Source organism: Crocodylus porosus, unplaced genomic scaffold (assembly GCF_001723895.1).
Source record: "Crocodylus porosus isolate Cpor-Errol unplaced genomic scaffold, CroPor_comp1, whole genome shotgun sequence".
NCBI classification, from domain to species: Eukaryota; Metazoa; Chordata; order Crocodylia; family Crocodylidae; genus Crocodylus; species Crocodylus porosus.
In genome coordinates this window covers 38,410,796-38,430,954 of record NW_017728910.1, presented here as the reverse complement: position 1 = coordinate 38,430,954, position 20,159 = coordinate 38,410,796, and the positions used below count along the sequence as shown (strand labels likewise).

The window sequence follows — 20,159 nt, the reverse complement described above, 5'->3', positions numbered from 1 at the left end:
GGTGGTAGGGGGAGGCCAAAGCCACAGCTTTTGTGGGGGGAGAGGGAGGTGGATCCTGCTGTTGCTTGCACCCTGGGAGGGCGCGGGGCGTGTGCCCCCTGGATATGTGCAGGACATGGTGGACTGCAGCCAGGGCTGTGCCAGGCCTCTTCTTGGCAGGGGCTGGGCTTGAAGGATGCTGCATCCACCCCAAATTTCACCACCATCATCAGCCCCCTGGCGCAGCCCCGGCTTAATGCCCTGTTTCTACCCACGTGCTGGGAAGAGCCTGGTTGTGCCAGGTGGCTGGCGGCAGTGGTCTGGGAGCAGAGCTGTGACAAAATATGGTGTGGATACAGCATCCTCCCAGCACCACCAGCACTCACTCCAAGCCCAGCCCTCGCTGAGAAGAGCCCCGTGCAGCCCTGGCTGCAACCTGCGCAGCCCCATGTAGATCCAGGGAGCACACGCCCCCCGCCCCCCCCTTCTAAGGTGCAAGTAGCAGCAGGAGCCACCTCCCCTCCTCCCCCGCAAGCTGTGGTACCTGTCCCTGCCTCCTCCCTTACTGCAGGGGGCATTGATCTTCTACCCCACCCCCCTTCCTTCCCCCCTCCTCTTTCACCGCATTGGACTTGCCAGCTGGAGGCAGCTGTATCAGAAATCAGATCAGCATTGGCCGGTATGCTTCCTTGAATATTGGCTTTTGGTATGGGCCCCAAAAATCTCTATTGATACACCCCTAGTGGATTTCTATACAATTGCATGCTTTCCTCTTCCCCACATCCCTCAAAAATTAGGACAAATTAGAATTTTAACATTTTAAGTTACGGCTGTTGGGATCAAGGATTTCGCCCAACATTCCACATAAAGTGTGAATCCAAAACTGCAGTTCAAATCTGGCCATTAAAAAGGGACTATATTTAAACCTGTGAACAGTTTCTGTTCAACTAAAATATGCTTTGATATGTTTTAACATGGAATTGTAGGTTGAATAGAATACGCTGAGCCTTAGGCAACACTGTTTTTGGTACGGAGGGTGCTTTTGTATTTTAGTATTTTTAGAGCATTTAAACATTTGGGTCCTTTCTTCGTGATTTGAGTGTCGTGTGAGATTTTTCCAAGGGCACTAACAGTTCAAGAACTGTCTGTAGTTAATGACCTGTATTTGGGGAGAAAAAAGGTGTTGTTGTTAAATTTAACCTGAAAGTGTATGTTGGGGGTGGGGAGGAGAAAGATTTGAGCTGTGTTCAAGGTTTACTACTTGTATGCTTGTAATATAAATACTTACAGCATTCATTATCAATATAACTATGATATTTTAAACAGCTGTCATTATAGCTTTATGTTACTATGTCATTTATGTAGACATTTACTTGCATATGCACATACCCATCTACTTTAAGATAAACAAACTGGAAGCAGAGACAGGATTCTGTCTGCTACCTTAAGAATATTGTAGTCATTGGCCGTCAATGTACACTGCGTACACAGTCTCTTCATCTTCTTCTCTTTGTCAGGAAATATTGCAATGAACTTCATATTAACGTAATAGGAATTTTATAAAACAGCAGACCAGTAGAATGGAAATGGATAGTTACAGGCTGAATCAAATAAGTTAAATTATACCTCAGAAGTATTCAGTTTTCTTTGGATCATCTTTGTAGCCTTTTCTAATTTGGATGGTGGATCTGTTTCACTAGTTTGGAGTATTAGCTACTACTACTAGGACTAATTAGAGATTTATGCATTACTAAATCCCTTGAAATGGTATTTATGTGATGTGTAGACAGTGAGATGGTCCTCCACTTACCTCTAAATTTCTCCCATTTAATGAACTTTTTTCTCACCTCTGTGTAAACTGAATGCTGCAAGTGGTTTGATCCACTTTTGCTCCAATTAAACTGTTTGGAAATTTGTTTCGATTGGTATACCAAAAGATTATTCTCTAATTAAGGATCTGCTATATAAAATCAAATTTGGGAAAAATACATGATATATTTTTATTGAAATGATTCTACATATAATACACATGTAGACAACATTTTAATAAAACGATATATTCTTCCTTTGGAACAACTTTATTGCCCAGTTTTTTTAACTTCAGGTTTTTTAAATTACATTAACATCATGTTTAAAAAAAATGGCCTGTATTTTTAGGTGGCTACTACAATACCGATAAACCATATCCTAGAGGTGAAATTCTTATTGGAGGCCAAAATGTGACTATGGGCTACTACAAAAATGATGCAAGAACCAAAAAAGATTTCTTTGTGGATAAGGATGGGCAGAGGTGGCTCCATACAGGAGACATTGGAGAGTTTCATGCAGATGGCTGTCTAAAAATCATTGGTGAGTTATTGGAGAATGTGTTTAATTACTTCAAAATTAACAGGTTAGATGAATGTGTAGTTAAAGATAATATTTTGAAGCGTTTTTGTTAACCAGATGCTCAAGTAATGGAGAAATTGGTTCAGGGTTTGAGTCCAAATTAACATGTATCAAAGGAATATGATAATTTTTCAACCACAGCAAATTTAATTTGAAATGTGAAAGTTTAACATGGAGTACTTTTCTCATTCTTTTAGGGAGCATCCACATGAGATGCTTAATGCACAGTAGCCTAATAACGCTGCGCAGTAACATACCAGGCAAAAACTGTGCTAATATGCTACTGTGCAGTAGTATTAGGCTACTGCACAGTAAGTGTCACAGAAAAACTGTATGCCAGCACTACTGCATAGTAACTGTAGATACTGGGCATTTAGCTAGTATTTTATTAAGCAAGTACCAAATTTAAATGCACAGTAACTACAGCACGTTAATAAACATGTTGACACACCCTGAGAATCTTAATAGTGATTTAGCTGTGGAAGTCAAAAGTGGCCACTCCAGGAGAAAAATAACCCAGAAACAATCAAAGTTAGCTTTCTCCTGGGATGGTTTCTCCTGGGAGAGTCAGTGTCTGTACATGTTCTCTTTTGAGAGAAGCCACAGCACAGTCCTTCAGCATCCCAGAGTGCTTTGTTTCCGTCTTCCCAGGGAGATACTCTGTCACTCAGTAGACTATTGTCCCAGCCAAGCAGGAAATAGAATACACCCTTTTCACAATCCGCACATTACACCATTAGGGTGAGGCATGCTGACCCTGTATCAGCCAATTAGGGCTGCTTTGGGTGCTGCTGTGAGTCTGTCTCTAGGCAGACTAAGGGAAACTGCAGAGAGCAGTCTGAGATGTGTGTACAGGGTCCTCCTGACTGCAGTGTCAGCATTGCAGACTCTCTGCACTTCAGGGCTCAGCATTTGAATGTCTGTTCAGGCACCTCCAGGTAAATTTTTCTACCAGGAAAACAGACCCATGAGAATTTTTTAGATCATTTGAACATGTATATGTAGTTGTATGTGTTTAGCAGTATGCTCTCGGTAATATAAAGTACGTTTCTTTGTCTTTCTGCTATTTTGATTTTTTTAGTAAAGACACCAGAAGAGGAATATAGTCGGATCAAAATTTAAAAAATGGGTGCTTTTAAGTTGGGTTCCTAAATCCATATTCAAGCATCTAAATAAACAACCTGGGTTTATAAAGTGTACAGCACCTACACTGTTGTTAGTTGGCGCTTTAGGGTATTGATTAATCTTGGGGATACTGTGGTAGCAATTTAAGAATTGTAAAATGAAGATGACTGATATAGAGAGACTTTTTGTTTGTTTTATTTTATGGGCCACATTCTAATCTCAGTTTAGACCAATGCAAAGTAGTCATCAGGATAATACCTAGCAAGAAAGTTGGCTAGCTTGGCTTCCCAAGAGAATGATCAGTGAAGGGACCATCCGCAGGCTGCCTTGGTAAACCCTTGGGAGTTATTGCCCATGGGTAGTTGCAGTTAAAATCTAAATTGCAAAAATAAAATGGCACAAAAAGCTGTGTATGTACAGCTGTGTATGTACAGTATAAACCAGCCAACTTGAAGCCTGTAAATTTCAACACAAGCCTGCTTTTCTCAATTATTTTTTGTCACAGTATTCATTGTAGTTATCTTTTTGACCAAAAGATATCCTTAAATGAAATGCATAGTAAATGAACACATATTACAAGGGGAAATGGCTTTATGCAATTAAATATGGACCGTGTTTGGTAAAATCTGTTAAGCTGGCAGATTTGGCATGCCACAGATCGGGAATGTGACATTAAATTTATCTGGTGCATGTCATCTTGTTTTAAAAACCAAACATAATTATATCCTTTGTAGGTGTCTGTCAATCACAGAATAGAATCAAGCCAAGAACGTTTCATTTTGTAAATAACATATAATGTTTACCTTCATCAATAGATCGTAAAAAAGATCTTGTGAAACTCCAGGCTGGAGAATATGTCTCCCTTGGCAAAGTTGAAGCAGCTTTGAAGAACCTTCCACTGGTAGATAATATTTGTGCATATGCAAGCAGGTAAGACGGTTAAGATTTCTACTTCTTTGTGTCTTTAGTTTTCTCATATTCGGGCTATAGTGGTCACCTATATTTCTGTTAACATAAAGGTTTTTTTACTGTTTGAAAAGAGTTTTATATATGTGGTCATGGAATATTTTTAACATTTTCAGAAAGTTTTGAAGTGTGCCTGTGGTATGTGTGCTATATTTATACTTCATTTATATTTCATGTGTTAATATTTGAGTGGCTGTGCATAACATAGGAAGTTTTGAATACTTGTTGCAGGCAGGGTCAGCACCCCCCTCCCCTCCCTTCGCAACAATTCACCAAAACTCCCTATTGGAGATGGGGCTGCGGGTGGGCGGGGAAGAGTGGGAGCGAGATGGGCAGGTGAGGCCAGAATCATAGGGCAGCCCCTGCCCTGTCTAGGGGGCGAGGAGTGGGAGTAATTGTGTGTGGCAGGGGGTGCTGCCTGAGTGTTAAGTCCCAGGAGCCAGCCAGTGGTGAGAGGAGAAAGAGGGGGTAGGGGGGTGCATGCATCAGAAGTCACCCAGATGGTGCAGCCTGTGGTTGCCCCAACACCTGCTTTGCATGGGGCTGATCTCCAGCCTGCCCCCAACCAGCATGCCAAGCTTTTGGCAGGCTGTTCCTGGTACAGCTGCTGTTTGGCTTCCCTTGCCTCCAGCATTGGTTCCTTCTGTGCTGTTCCAGACCCGGAGAAAGCTTCAGCTGGGCAGCTCCTGCCCCAGTACAAAGGGCTCTGGCCAAGGTCTCCACTGACTTCTACCCACTTCACCCAGGTGGTGCAGGCTGCTGAGTTGGTGAAAGGCAGCCACGACCTGGAGCTTGAGCCCCATGCGCTGGGGCAGGAGTTGCCCAGGTGAAGCTCCTGACTGTCTTCCACCCACATGGACACCCACACTGAGTGGGCGGAATGGGTGGAAGGCAGCCAGGAGTTGGAGCTGGAACCCTGCATGCTGGGGCAGGAGCTGCCTGGCTGAAGCTTCCTTCCAGCCTGAAGTGGCACAGCCGTCACGGGAGGAGGAGCTGCCGTTGGAGGCGAAGGGAGCTGAGCAGAAGTCACACTGAGAGCAGTCCTGCTGAAAGCTGTGTGCATTGGCCAGGGCTGGGCCAGTGGGTGTTGACTGGAGTACAGCACCGGCTGCCCCATGTGGGGTTCGGCCCCATGCGGGGTGCTGCAGGAGCAGCTGTGGACCGGATCCACTCAATTTGAGGGTGCCCCTGCACAAGACAAATCCAATCAGTTGGCAGGGCTGACCCAGCCCATGTGCCATATTTTTCCCACCCCAGTGTAAGTTCTCAAAACTTTCAAAAACATTGATAGTAGAAGAAAACAAGGCGCTTTGTGGATAATTCAAGACATCCATCATTTAATTGTACATTGTGAAAGAACAGAAGGAAAAAAGGAGAGGGTCAAGAGAAAGGAAAATTTAAAAACTTGTAAAAGATTTCAGTAAAATGAAAAATTGATCCATTGCAAAGCTTGCCATGGAAGCAATTTTTGATATTTAACAATTTTTCAGTAAATATTTTTATATATTTGTAATCCTACAAGTTCAAAGTGTTGAATGTAATACTTATATTTTGTAGTTACAGCACATCTTAAGGGATGTTGGGATCATTAATTTGCTAGATTGATTAAAGCATTTCTACACATCTGATACTAAGTAATGCATGAATAGTCAAGTGGGAACACTGACCATAATGATTGTGATGTTTTGTTTTTCAGTTTCCATTCTTACGTCATTGTATTTGTTGTGCCAAATCAAAAGGAGCTTATAGAATTAGCACGAAAAAAAGGATTTAAAGGAACCTGGGAAGAGATCTGTAACAGTCCTGAAGTAGAAAAAGAGGTCCTGAAAGTGCTAGCTGAGGCTGCTAGGACAGGTGAGTAATTCATATTTGCCTGATGGAGCATTTGTATTTGAAACAAAATACACATCAGTTTGGAAAGGATGTTTCATTTTGTACAGTTTGTTCATAAAACAGAATTTTCTATAATGATTCACTCCCCTTGATATGTAGGCTGTGCTGACAGCACATGGGAGCAGAATGGATGAGGCAAGGTACCTCTTTCCCATTCTCCAAACTGGATGTCCCCAGTCTGAGGAAGGTGTGGGGAAGATTTTCTTGATGCTGTACTCCCTCTGGGGACTGGAAGGGGTGAAGCAGCTACTTCTCCCTAAGCCTTGTCAGACCAGGATCACCCTGGCTTCATGAAGGCATGGGGAGAGGGATGAGCTGCAGGCTGCTGAACACCTGTACTGCTCCCCATCTCCTGGAAACATTTATAGAACTTAGTGCCTATTCATGGCCACTGTAACAAACTTCTCTCTCTGATATGAAGTTGCTGACATTTACATAAGCAGTATGTGGCTGGTGCTCTGCTGGTGTCGATAGGTATTATCGAAAGGGAAGATACCACAGTAATCAATGTGTTCTTGAGCTTTCTATATAAAGAAAGGAGAGCAGAAAATCTGGTGTATGAGTACTGGCCCTTGCCTTTATCACTGTCAGAGTGTAAGTGTCAGAACATGGGAAAGGCTGTTCATTCTGAGTGAGCCATCCTGATCTCTGCATGTATGTATGTGAAGGAGAAGCATTACAGGCCTAGCTCATGGGGCGTATTTTCAACAAGCTGTATGAATGGGGAGTATAAGTGTTCACAAATTCCATGGCTTAACTGGTAGACAGTGCTGAGGTTTCCTGGGCAAACTTCAGAACATTTAAGGAATATTTCTTGTTCTACATACACCATGAATTTTCCATGGGAGAGTACAATCCCTGCCTTTCCATTTTTATTTCAGTTACCAGAAACCCCAAACCATGATAAGCATTTGAAAATCTTCTCTTTTTATTTGTCATTTTTATCACTGCAGCTAATCTGGAGAAATTTGAAATACCAGTAAAAATTCGTTTGAGCCCTGATCCTTGGACCCCTGAGACTGGTCTGGTGACAGATGCCTTCAAACTAAAACGCAAAGAGCTTACAATACACTACCAAGCAGACATTGACCGAATGTATGAGAAACGTGTAAACTAACTCATCTTTTCCAGTACAGCTTTGTGACAGTGAGCTTGGATCAAATAGGAAATACTTGAATCACTGGTCTCAACACTTGAGACCAACACACACAAACACCCTTCCTCATCTGCAGCTTAAACTGTTACGTCTGATAGCATCACAAGATTTGATTGCAAGATTAGTAAAAAGTTAAGGCAGCAAACTTGTGTCTGTCTCTCTCTTTGCCCATTTTTCTGCTACCTTGTAAGTGTGTGGGTTTTCCTGAATCCTTTTGGGAAACCATGATTTTTGAAGCCTCAAGTTTTTAAACATGATTTATATATCCTGTATAATGTTTTGTTTGTAACTTTTTAAAGTTTGGATGTATAGAAAGATGACTTGGCTGTATAAGAAATGGTTATTCTGGGGGCCTTTTTTACATAAGTATTTAAATATAAGAAGTTATTGATGTTGTGAAATTATGTAAATTTGAAAATGCATATGAATCAAATTGTCATTGGACAGAGGCCAGATTATTTGTTAATGTGCAATTGTTTTGTATACATTTGGGAAGAAAAAAAAAGTTTGACATTCTGACTTGTGAAATACACTTGATGCATGTGCCTGGTGGTTTCTTCTTAAGTTATTTTATTATTACCTGAAATGCACAGCACTGTATAAAGGTAGACATTTCTGCAGGATATTGCTGTTTTAGGTTTTAGTAATGCAAAATATGCTATTTAACACAGCCAAGCTATTCCTGTGAAAAACCTGTCTAATAGGAACTTTTAAACTATTTTCAGGCCATTTTGTACAGAAGTTATATTGTTTAAAGCTAGCAAGTTCTGTAAAATGTTAAGTCAAATGAATTGAGTTAGACAATATGCTTTTAGAAAGGAGAATTTAAGAAAAAATTGTATCTTGTCCTTCAGCCTTACACACACAATTCAGGTTTCCTGCTTTGTCACTTGTGAAAAATTGTTATCAGTCAGGTTCAATCCAGCTGCAGCCCATATTTGTGTAGTGGGGAGTGGGGGAACATTTTTTTTAAAGGCTCAAATGGCAGTGTGGTTTCCAACTTGCACTGGTTGCCTAACCATTGAAAATCTTCCCTTCAATTAATAATGCCATGTTCTTTTTCATACCTCTTGCTTTGAAGGTAGATGTGTAGAGTATGTTGTCAGTAATAATTCTATTTATTTTACATGGTTGGCAGTTTAATTGTTGCACCCGAATTCTTGATTTGATTTTTTTTTAAAAGGATGCTCAGTTTTTAAATAGTTTTTGTCTTGAGTTCTGGGTGCTATTTATGTCTAAAGTGACAGCCTCTAGACATGTTTCATGTGTATTTTTTATTTTTTAATATATTTAGAAAGAACATTCATTCTGGTCCTGGTCATTGGGGAATGTGGAAGGGTATCAATAAACTTTGGGATAGTGCAGGTATTAAAAACGGGGGTTTAAATGCAGATTTCTCTTTCTTATATGCTATATGTAATATAATAATAATAATAATAATAATGTAAAAAATGTAAGTTTTGATATTGATTTGTTGTTGTTATATTAGAGGGTATATGCTCCTCAAAATACTAATTGCATCTGAAACCACCCATTGCTGCTGTTGGCATTTGTAAAACTTTAATTTGGGAGTTCTTAGAAGATGATTCAAAACACAAACTTTGAACAATTCTATTCTGAAATGATATTTAAATTGATACTTCCTTTTGGTTAACCAGTGTGGTTTTATAGAAGTCCTGATTCACTGTACTGATGAAAGCTGAATGTATCACATGTATCTTCTGTCAAGGAGTCAGAAGTTAGCTCCGGAAGGTGGCTTTTTAAATGATACTTACTAGATCGTGCTGAATTTGACCAGCTGTTGGGTCTGGAGAACTGTTTCAGTGAAGTTTACTGTAATTGGTCAGATTAATTCATCAGAATTGAAAAGAGGTTCAGAATAATACTTCTGTAAGAATGAGATGGATAGATCATTGTTATCCAATTCAGAATTTTCTCAAGAGTCAGATCATAAAATATAAATGACTGACAGGTACCCAAAGGAAAATCTAAAGGTTTTTCCTAGTTGATTGACGAGGTAAGCTGTTAAGTTCATAAGAGTCTCACTACTTTTTAGATATAGAAAAATGTTGGATTTGTGCTGTGGCATAGGCACTGAAAAGCATAATGTTAACTAATAAAATTTGCACTCCAAAGGACAGAGGCCGTATGTTGTTCCAGGTTGTAAATGTTGGGGAGTGGGGGGGTTGTTAGTCTAGAAAGTCATGGTAGTAAAATTGGTAAAGTAAATAAGTCCAGCATCTTAAGAACACTTTGTGCACTCTGCAGGACATACTAAAAATTCTGAATTTGGTTATTCCAGAAGAATTGTAAAAGATATTTGATGCTGTTAAAAGGGCTGAAACTCACTTTTGGATGAAATTAGAAAATAGACAGGTGTTTTAGCTTTAGTTTTCATTTTTCTTCCAGTTCAGCCATAAGTTTCGAGTGCAGCCTAACTGTATACCATCTCCCCACCCTGTATAGCATATTTACTTGATTATAAGATGAGGGGTTTTTTTACCCCTTTTAGCACAAGGGAAAAAGCCCCTTACCTTACAATCAAGCACAAGGCAGCGAGGGAAGGGACAGGAGGGCAGGCAGCTGCTGCAGTTCCAACCCCACCCTGGGGCTGGAGCCAAGGCCACAACTGCTGCCTGCCTTTGCCCCACCACCTCAGCACACCCTGCCTGCCACTCCTTCACAACCCCCAGTCTCCCAGCTCTATCTCCTCCCCCCACGCTGCTTCTCCCTTTCTTTCTCCCACTGCTGCACTCCTCCTTACCTTTGCTCCGTACAGGCAGGCTGCATCCCTGCTGCAGCTCCGGGACATGGAGCATGGCTGCAGCCCAGCACCATAGCAGCGGCATGGAGCTGGCACTGCTGTTCCAGCCCAGCCCTGTTGCAGCAGCGCTGGATCCCCACTGCTGTTGTAACAAGGCCAGGCTGGGTCAGCAGTGCTGACTCCGTTGCTGCTATGGAGCTGGAGCCATGTTCTGTGCCATGGGCTGCAATTGGGATGGAGCCTGCTGGCTCGGATCAAAGCGGGTTGGGGGGCAGGCAGGAGGGGGAGAGACTTCAGGGTAGGGAGACGGGAGGAAGTGAGGGTAGGGATCTGAGGCTGCAGGTGGCAGAAGTGGCGTGGAAAAGGTGGGGAAGGGGGAATTGGGGCAACCTGAGATTGCAGGAAGGAGGGCAAGCACAATGGGGGATAAGTAGGGGGGACAGGTAGCAGGTGGCAAGCTGCCTGCCTGCCCACCTGCCTTACCACAAGGCCCCCACTACTGCTTCCCCCTCTGCTTCCCATTACTGCCCCCATCATCACTTTTTCCCTCCATCACCTGCAGTAGTTGAGATTGCGGGGGGCGGGGGGGAGATGGGACAGGACAAATTTAAGATGATCCCCCAATAACTATATTTCCTACATGGAAACTTAGAATAAATGTATATATTTTCTGTTGTTAGAATCTAATTATGCGGGGAGGGGGGAGTCATCTTATATTCAGGGGTGTTTTGTATGGCATTTGGTTTTAAATCCATTTCTCAGTTCTGAGGATATGGACAGACTTGACAATTGTGTTAATATCGCAGGGTACTGATACTAGGAGTCACTGTTACGTCTGTGTGATTCTATGGCAACAGCAGTGCAATAAAACCACTCCAGCTTGAACCCTGCTTCATTCATGGTCAACATTAAGTGGATTTAAGCAACCTGTGTTGCTGCAGAATTATGCAGATGTAATTGTTACATCTGGTTGTTGCATGCTTCCAAGCAGTAGCTCCCATGCCCTTTTAAAGCTTTTGAAATGTTTATTTGTCCATACCCTGATTTACTTAAAGTTGGTATAAATAAATTACTCTTGTTTCTTTAGTATAGAATTGGTTTAGAATAAATAGCATGTTTTATTTACTCAATAGGAATATCAACCAATAAAAATAATTTTATTTTCCCATCTCAAAGACATGCAGGTGGACCTAATAAATATTTTGGTAAGTATTATAACCCTTTCTAAAAAGGTGAGGAAGTAAATGGCTTGCCTTGCCAGGTTGAACCCATTTGGTGTTATGAGTACTTCATGAACCTCAGGAGGAGGCTCTGAAACAGATGGTATGAAATGACCAGGGTCACAAAGGGAGTCTGTGTAACAAAACTAAAATGCAGGAGTCACATATTTTTTCCATATTAGTCCAGTGGAGTATGATGTAATTACAGAGTGTAATTAAAGTGTGGAACTCATTGCCCCAAGGTGTTGTGGAAGCTCACAGTTTTAACTGGATTCAGGGATTTCACATGTTCTTGGAGGAAAGGGTGCATCAGTAGCTACTGAGCTTGGCACTTAAGGGGTGCAGCCTCTGAATCAGAACTCATTACACCTTAAATGCTGGTGGTTGCAAGCAGAGAGAAACAGTGGAAGAAACCTTGCTCTCCATCCTGTTCATTCTCCTTTTCCATATTCAGTCTGCTGCTGTGTGACACAGGATACTGGGCAGGATAAAACTATGGTCTGACCCAGTAAATGGCAGTTCTCATGTTCTTATGATGTCCTATCTGTCCCCTCCTCTCCCACCTTGTGTGATGCGTAGGCTACTCAGCAGAAAAAACAACTAGCAGGCAGCATATGGAAACCTTGGTGTTGTGTCACTCCAACAATGAGCTGGTCTGGGGTCCTTGTTTGTCCTCTCGTCCTCCATAACTTAAAAAAAAAAAAATCAGTATTCTAATGGAAAAGATTCCCCATGTCGCAGCAAACTTTTGTGTAACATTATTCATGGATTGCAAAGAACCTATGATTTTAAGAAATCTTGGTCATAGACTTTCTGCAGTAGGAGCAGTTCATATTTTCAGCGGTGAAAAGGACTATGAACTTTTCAAAATAAAGGTTGAGTTTAGCCTTCATGCTTTATAGGTTCTCAAGATAAGAATGGGGAAGGGTAATGCAGCTGAGAGGCTGCTGAGACCCTTTTTTCTGAGGAAAAAAGATCTTGTAAATTGAAGATTTTCTGTAATTCTGAATCAAAAAAGGGATAGTAAGAATCATTAGCTACTTAATCCCATGTGAAAATGTACATAGTTATGACAGTTGCATTGTATTATAAAAATGATTGAGTGGCTTAAGCACAGCCAGGAGTGGAAAATAAACACTTGGAGGAATCTCCTGGTGTCTTTTTGATTTAAGTGTTATTTTAGAAATTCTTCCAGACTTCATCCTAACCCTTCAAGCTGGATGTCAAAAGTGTTTCATATTGCATATAAACAAAACTTCTTTTTCTGGGAATGGTTGGGAAATTAGCGATTAGATGTCAGAAGTGACCTTGCAAGTTTGCTGCTGCTGCTAATAATAATGCAGTTTACAAAAATGTGACTGTACTCAAGGGGAAGCTGTCTTCTCAGTGGTAAAATGTTTTACATAGCTGAAGTTATAAGCAGTGTGAAAATTGGAAATTTTCAAGGATAACACATCCTATGTGCTATCAGTTTTCTAAATAGAATGGAAAAATGGATGGAATTCAAGCCATACATAAAACATCCTGTAAAGCTTGTAAATTTATGCAGGAATTGCCACAAAGGATAAAAATCCTTGGCATTAACCCTTTATACTGCTAAAATTCGCAAGCTTTTATCCTGCATTAGAATTCCACTTAGACCACTTGATACAGCCTTTCTAAAAAAATAAATGTGATGTGTTTGTTTCTTTGGGCTTGTAATAACATTGTGTACATCTTTGTCTTCTATGGTGGTAAGAGGAAGGTCCTCTTTATACCACATACACATTGGACCAGACTGAAAATGTAGTCAAAGGACCAGTTGTATATTACTGTAATTGAAAATGAGTTTGTATTAAATAACCAATATAATCTTGGCTATTACTATGGACTACCTGACAAGTGTATATCATAAGTGAGGTATATTGTATGAATTATTTATTTGTAATTGAAGATTTAAGTTTAAAACAATAAAGCTAAGTAAGATTGAGTTTCATAAATTAGGCCCTGTACTTCCTGCTTTTACACTTCCTAAAAAGAGGGCATTTATTTTAATCCCTGAATCCCTCTGAGCCATTGAATTTAATAAAGCAAAAACAATGTTACCTAAAAATCTGTCTTTAAACTATGTCATTTCACCCTTCAAGATGATGAGTTAAAATCACTTGGAATGTTACATCCCCAAAGGGAAGCCTGTTTGGTTTGTTTTTTTTGTTTTGCTTTGTTTTTTTCTCCCTTGTTGGAAATGATTTTGCCAAGAGAGGAGACAGATTATATTGTTTCTATCTTCAGTTTCATTTTTCTCTCCCAAAGTATAAATGTTCATAGTACATCTTAAATGTGTGTTATTCTTGTGTGGTGCCAATATTTAGTACTTCAGTAATGTGCTAAGCAATTTGTAAACGATATATAAATGCTGTTTCTTCTATTATTTCTACAATTTAAACCTTTATATGGTTGCCCTTGTATGGGAAGGGTGACAATACCCCCCTCCGCCTCATATTCTGAGAATATAAATATAGGCTTAAAGATATGAGTTGGCTTTTGGATCCTGTCACATTTATGTTGATTACATGACAAAGGTTCAAGATAAATGTAGGAATATCAGCCATGTGATCTGTTTAGGAATAAATTGGTGTTGAATCTCTTAGGTCTCTGTTTTGTCTAAATATGATAACCTAATATTTATTTTTATAATGCCAATCATGTTAGTATCTTGTTGCTCTGAAATACAGTTCTATTACTTTGTATCTTAATATGCACCCATAGTTCAGGTCTTCAATAGTTCTGGACTTTCTGAGGTAGAAATGGTACTGACTGGATATGAATTATTTTCCATTTTGTTGCGTCTCCTGAGCAGGCATAAGAGGATGCTAGACTCCTCTATGTATGCTTTGTTTTGAATAATATTTTTCTAATGGTGGAACTTATTCTGGACAATTTAAACAGTTTAAACTTATTCTGGATAATTTGATTCATTTGAATTGATTTTACTAAGGTCCTACAGCTGCTAAACTCTTTGTAGAGGGCTCTTTGTATGATTACTCAAATAATGAGAAAAAAAGAGAGCAAAAAGTTATGGCACCTAATCTCAGGGTGAAGTAAAAAAAAAAAGATAAAATGTTACTTAATTGTTTTGAAAACCTTAATTTTTAGAGTTTAATTTTCAAGGTACAGTTTTAAAAAAAAAAAGATTGAATGTGTCTAATGCCATGAAGCTAGAGGCCAAAAGCCACACTAGTGGTTTTTAAATTGTTCCACAGAGCCCTGGGGTTCTGCAATAGGTCATCAGGGATACTGCAGTGAGACTGGGAGTGATGGCACTGTGGGCTAGGAGGTGACGTACTGGCATTGCCAGGCAGGTTGCCTGACCCGTGGAGCCAAGGTTAGGGAGTCTACAACAGAAAAAGTGTTTTGAAAAGGTTCTGAAAACTACTGATTTACCACAATAAAGTAAAGATGAAAGCCCCAAAGAGTTTAAAAATAAAGAACCAGAACTGGGACAAAACAATGGTAAAATGAAAAGGTAGATTGTTTAGAGAAAATAATTCTGGAAACTCTGGTAAAGATTGTATGCATAGAGGAAGTGTAATATATACAATAAAAGTTAAGCAACACCACCCAGCATTGTCTGCAAAGAGCATCAAACAGCTGTTCTGTGTGTATGCAAAAATGGATGTAACATAGTGTATTGGAGGTTCAGAAAGTATCAAGCTCCTTGAATATATAAATGATTTTAATGGGATATACCAGTCCTTCAAGGCCAAGATGAAGGAAGTCTCACAGGCTACAGTATCTGGTTCCAGCAGTTTTGGAGTAAACAAGACCTAGAAAAATGACAAAAACAATACTGGGACAGAGCAATTGGTCCCAGCCTTAGCAGCCTAGATTTTTCCACCAAGAACACTATTAGATGTTTTGGATTGGGAATCCAGAAAAAAGATGACAAAGCTGATATGGAAATACAGAGCGCCTGAGCGAGGCACTAACAACAGAGGGATGGGGGAGAGGAGGGGAATGTGACTAGGTTACAGGCAATACAATGTTAGCCAACTAAGCCCAGGGGTGGGGGGATGTGGAAAGGGGAGGGGGGTCGCGATGCTGAGAGAGAAAGGACCGAGATACACACACAAACCCGTTACAATGGTCCGCAATGGTGGAGGAAGTGGCTCGAAGGAAGCATCTCGATCCATAAAGTCCAATCACAGGGGTCCTCTTCGGGTGGAACGGGGTCGTCCATGGCAGAAGAATCCTCTTGAAGTGAAGCGAAGCCGGGGTGCGGTTCAGGCGGTGCCCTCCGGATCCGGTCTGGCGGTGGCTCGTCTGGTGGGGTTGGTGTGGGAGCCAAACTTTTTTGCTAGTGTGCCGCAAACAAAGCCCTGTACCCTTCTGGGCTGCATCCAGTCGAACACAGTTGTGTGGTATGTGGTGCCACAGACATCTCTGTGGCACCACATACCACATGCTCAGTTCTCACAACATGGAGGGTTTTTTGACCCTTGGATATCCAGGCAGATATGACAGGGAGTAGATGACAGCAGTTTTAGAGACAGCACTACTTCAAAGCTGCTGGAACCATAATGATTTTAAAAATATCAGTACTGCTGCATGTACTCAGAGAAATCTAAGAAGAGGTGGTAAAATAGGTAAGAGTTGGCATTTGAGTAGCTGAAAAAACTTTGACACTTGTACTGGCGCTATAATTTTAGTGGCAATAGTTAAATAACAGTCCACATAAAAGCTGTTGTATTTGGGCTGGAGAATAATTGAATCGTTGACGGCTATCAGTTGCAGGAGCCCATGGGGACTGTGCCCTTGATAGGTTACTGGCTACCACCGCCACAGCTTCTTAAATGACTGAAGAGTCCAAGGGGTGACAGCAACCTGCACCTACAAATTTGGTTGAGCTTGTACTGGCATGCCAAGTATTGCTTTGTCTTGTCTGCCTCTTCTCTAGCTCACTACTGAAACTTCCATCTCAAAGCAATGTTGGCCCTGCTTCACAGAAGCTTTCCACTCACAATGGGCTGAAGAAATTGATTCCCAGCATTGGCCATCGATGTGCAGCTCACAAAGGTTTTTCTTACAGACATCAACAAAATGGATGTCTGTCCGAGTTGCTGTTTGCCGGTGGTCAGCTCACCGTAGAGTATGTCCTTGGGCATTCAGCCATCACTTATATGGTTCACATGTCCTTACCAATAGAGGGTGGTTCACATATCCATCTTAGGAGCACAAACATACTAGGTATCCTGGCCCATTCCAGAGTGATTTTGTCACTCCATGTTATGCCCAGAATATGGTGGAGACTTTGAAGAGGGAAACTGTTCAATAAGTTTTATTTCTTCCTTGCCATAAGGAGTCCATGTTTCACTGCTATACAATAGAGAGCTAAGCACACAAGTGCTGTAGGCTGACATCATTGTCGACAGAGTGAGTGCTCTGTTTTTCCAAACTCTTGAAGTTTGGCCATGGAGTTGCTTGCCTTTCCAATCAATGTGAGTGTAAATTTTTCTGAGACAGCGGAGCCCAAATAAGCAATTAAATATGGAAACAATTATCACAAGTATGGACCACACAGAATCAATGAACAACAAATATTCCTCTAACCCTTTCAAGCATCATTCTCTCCTTTATACCTTCACTTGATGCATTAGTTCAACAAGTGCAGGGGTAAGAAAAATCCAGCCCACCAGTTGATACTATCTGGCCTGCAGGCAGACAGCACAGGCAGTGATTTTGACTCCAGCCTGGGCTGGCACTGTGTGGGACACTGGGCAGAACCAGTAGGCCCTGGGCGAGCTGCCTTGGGCCCCAGTGCCCTGACTTGGGCTGGGCCAGCAGCTCCCCACCTGCCTGCAGTTCAGACCTGGCAGGTGCTTCCCCGGGAGCTAAGACTGTACAGCGGGCACTCTGCCCCTGAGCCTGGAGGCAGCAGAGCTTCCCTGGCACCTGGCAGATGAAGACCCAGTCCCAGCCCCACCTTCCGCCTTGCCCTATGCAGTGCCACAAGCTGGCAGTTTTTTTAACCCACGTTTGATTGAGGTTTATTTGACCAGCCTCTCTATATACTACTCAACTTAAATTGGGACAAAAATTATTTTTTCAAATAAAATTAATATATTTTATAGTACATAATTGAGTTAGCATATGATTCATCTATAATTTTAAAAAAATATATCTTCATTAATTTTTTGTGTGGCCCTCAGTAGCTCACCCAAACTTGTGAAGTGGCCCTCCAGCTAAAATAACTGTCCACCCCTAAACAAGTGTATGAAAAAAGTCTGTAATAATTTTTTTTAAGACTGCATTCTTAGCAAGTCCCACGATAGGGATGGCAAGCAGCCCTTGAAACCAGAACATACAGTGCAAGACCTTTGTCACATTGTTCAAGAAAAATTACATACAAGGAAAAATGTAAAAGGAAAAGTTTGAAGAGACCAAATGTGTTGTGTCTGACTTAAGCTGAAGGGAACGGGCTCTTGCTAGAACACTTTGTTCTAAGCCACTCAACCATAAGTAATGCATTCATTTTAAGCCCACTATCAAACCAACTGTCTTGCCCAAGAAATACCCCGTCATTACACCTTGATTTGTCCCATGTTCCTTCCATGGGACAGATCAGAAGGAAATATCCAGGTTCCTGCACCTCAGTTCCTTCACACCACCTTGATTTCTTGGAGAAGGGCTTTCCTTCAAATCCACATCCAATCTCCCCAACTTCCCTTAACTTGTCCAACTGGGATTTCTCTGCTGAAGAGCTTAAAAACATCAAAGTAGGAAGCAGTGGACCTTGTAGTTCAGTTTCTAAGGCAGCTTCAGGAATAAGTTTACCCCAATTCTTGCTGCTTTCAATGATGGCAGAAGAGAGACGGACAAGGTTCTAGAGAGCAAACTCTCAGCAGTGGATGTTTGAAAGAATCTTGGATTCGTCTCCAGGGAGCTGTAGTTCATCAGCTGGAATGTGTTCGTCTGACAAACAAACGAATATTTGGCGGAAAGAGACTGGCTATAAAGGGAAGCATGTTACTCAAGGCTTAAAGGGCAAGAATTTCTCCTTATTTTCCCTACATCTACCCTGTACCTGTCAACACTAGTTGTTCCCTTGATTTTTGTCATTTTGCTCCAATGGCCCTGTCAGTGTTTCCACCATCCTCAAGATGACCATCATCTATTTTTGCCAAATTCTCTTCCTTTGGGTATCTGCTAAATCTTCCTTAGTAAGTCAGGTAGGTAGCAACAGTGTATATAGGGTAAAGTTTCTATGCCTGGTAGCAGTGCTTTCAAACTCACAGTATAGGCTGCCTCCTAAACCAGATGCTTTGTAGTAACACCTACATGGGACTTCAGGGCTACCCCAAGCACAGTACTCTGTGGATGTAGCCACACTGCTTCTGGCTTAGGAAGCAGCCAGCAAAGAAGGTGACATGCTTGTAGGCACTGCTGCTGGGCACCAAAAGATTGCCATGTAGATGTGACTAGCATTGGTGATGCATAGGGGTTGCATGCAGGTGCACGTGCACCCCCTGAGATTGCTTCTGGCAGTGTCAGCGACAGCCAAGAAGTAGATACTGAGGGGGAAAACTCTCTTGGCAGGATATTCATAATATTATGATGAATTAAGGAAATACTTTTGACAATGTTAAGTTTAGCTCATTCAGACCAGTAATGTGGTGCAAAAGTGACCTGGGAGTATGCCTACGTGCTTCCCCAGGCGTGCACTGGGGTTTGTACATGCTGATTGGTCAGGTGAAAAAATCTGACAAAAAAGAAACTACTGTGACCCATATTTTCGGGAGGAGTGTTTCAAATATGCTTCCTAGCATAGATACTATATATTGCATTTATATATGATGTAAAAATTCAGTTAGTCTGAGAGCACTGCATGTGTATAAAATCCAAAGCCTACATTAATTTACTTTTTATTGATTTAAAACTGGGATTTAATTCTGATGTAAGCAGAAAGCTCATCTTGGTGGTAACCACTGAATATAGGGTATCTGTCTATAATATATAGCTAATTTTACTGTTTATTTAAGACTGTTTAGCCTTTACTGGCTAAACAGGAAGCCACATAGTCCAGAATGGGTTCACTCTTTTACCCTGTGACTTTGGAAAGTCACTTCATTTTTTTTTTTTTGCCTGGCTTCTGCCATTATATATCCCTATGAAAAGTCTTGGGTGATACATAGCTTAGTTTTTATTTGGCTTTAATCCTACAAAATATAATAGATATTATTCAGAATAATACAAGATAGGAAATATCATTCAGCATTTCCAAAAACCATCAGTATCGTCTTGAATATCTTTAATCTTTTAATTGTTCCTGCATTTTATATTCCTTCTGCTTTAATTACATCTCTGTCCTCATTTTTCTAATTTTTTTCATCCAGATTGGTAGTAATGTTTGATTTCTCATCCCATCTTCTTTCAGCTTCTAATATTTCTTTTTAACTGTGTTCATTTTGACACTTTTGATATTTGTATATGATTCTGAAGCTCTTCTTTCACTTCATTATTCATTTTTAAAAATTTTTTGCTAGGAGATCCTTCAGGAAGGTGGGATGTACCAGTGGTTGGGGCATTAGTCTAGAAATTGGGAAGCCTAGGTTTGGGTCCCTGCTCCCTCATAGACTTCCTGTATGACACTGGACAAGTCCCTTAATCTCTTGGTGTCTCAGTTCTCCAT

General features: G+C 41.0%; 1 protein-coding gene across 1 annotated transcript in view; it reads left to right on the top strand.

Moving 5' to 3' along the window:
• The window catches only part of ACSL3 (acyl-CoA synthetase long-chain family member 3), a 95,299-nt gene extending 86,399 nt beyond the window's left edge, over positions 1–8,900 (top strand). The window contains exons 13-16 of the mRNA XM_019533072.1: positions 2,137–2,328; positions 4,308–4,422; positions 6,155–6,312; positions 7,305–8,900. Of these exons, the coding sequence (XP_019388617.1) occupies positions 2,137–2,328; positions 4,308–4,422; positions 6,155–6,312; positions 7,305–7,468 (629 nt within the window). The 3' untranslated portion in view covers positions 7,469–8,900. The remainder of the gene's footprint in view (positions 1–2,136; positions 2,329–4,307; positions 4,423–6,154; positions 6,313–7,304) is intronic.
• The last annotated feature ends 11,259 nt before the right edge of the window (positions 8,901–20,159 follow it).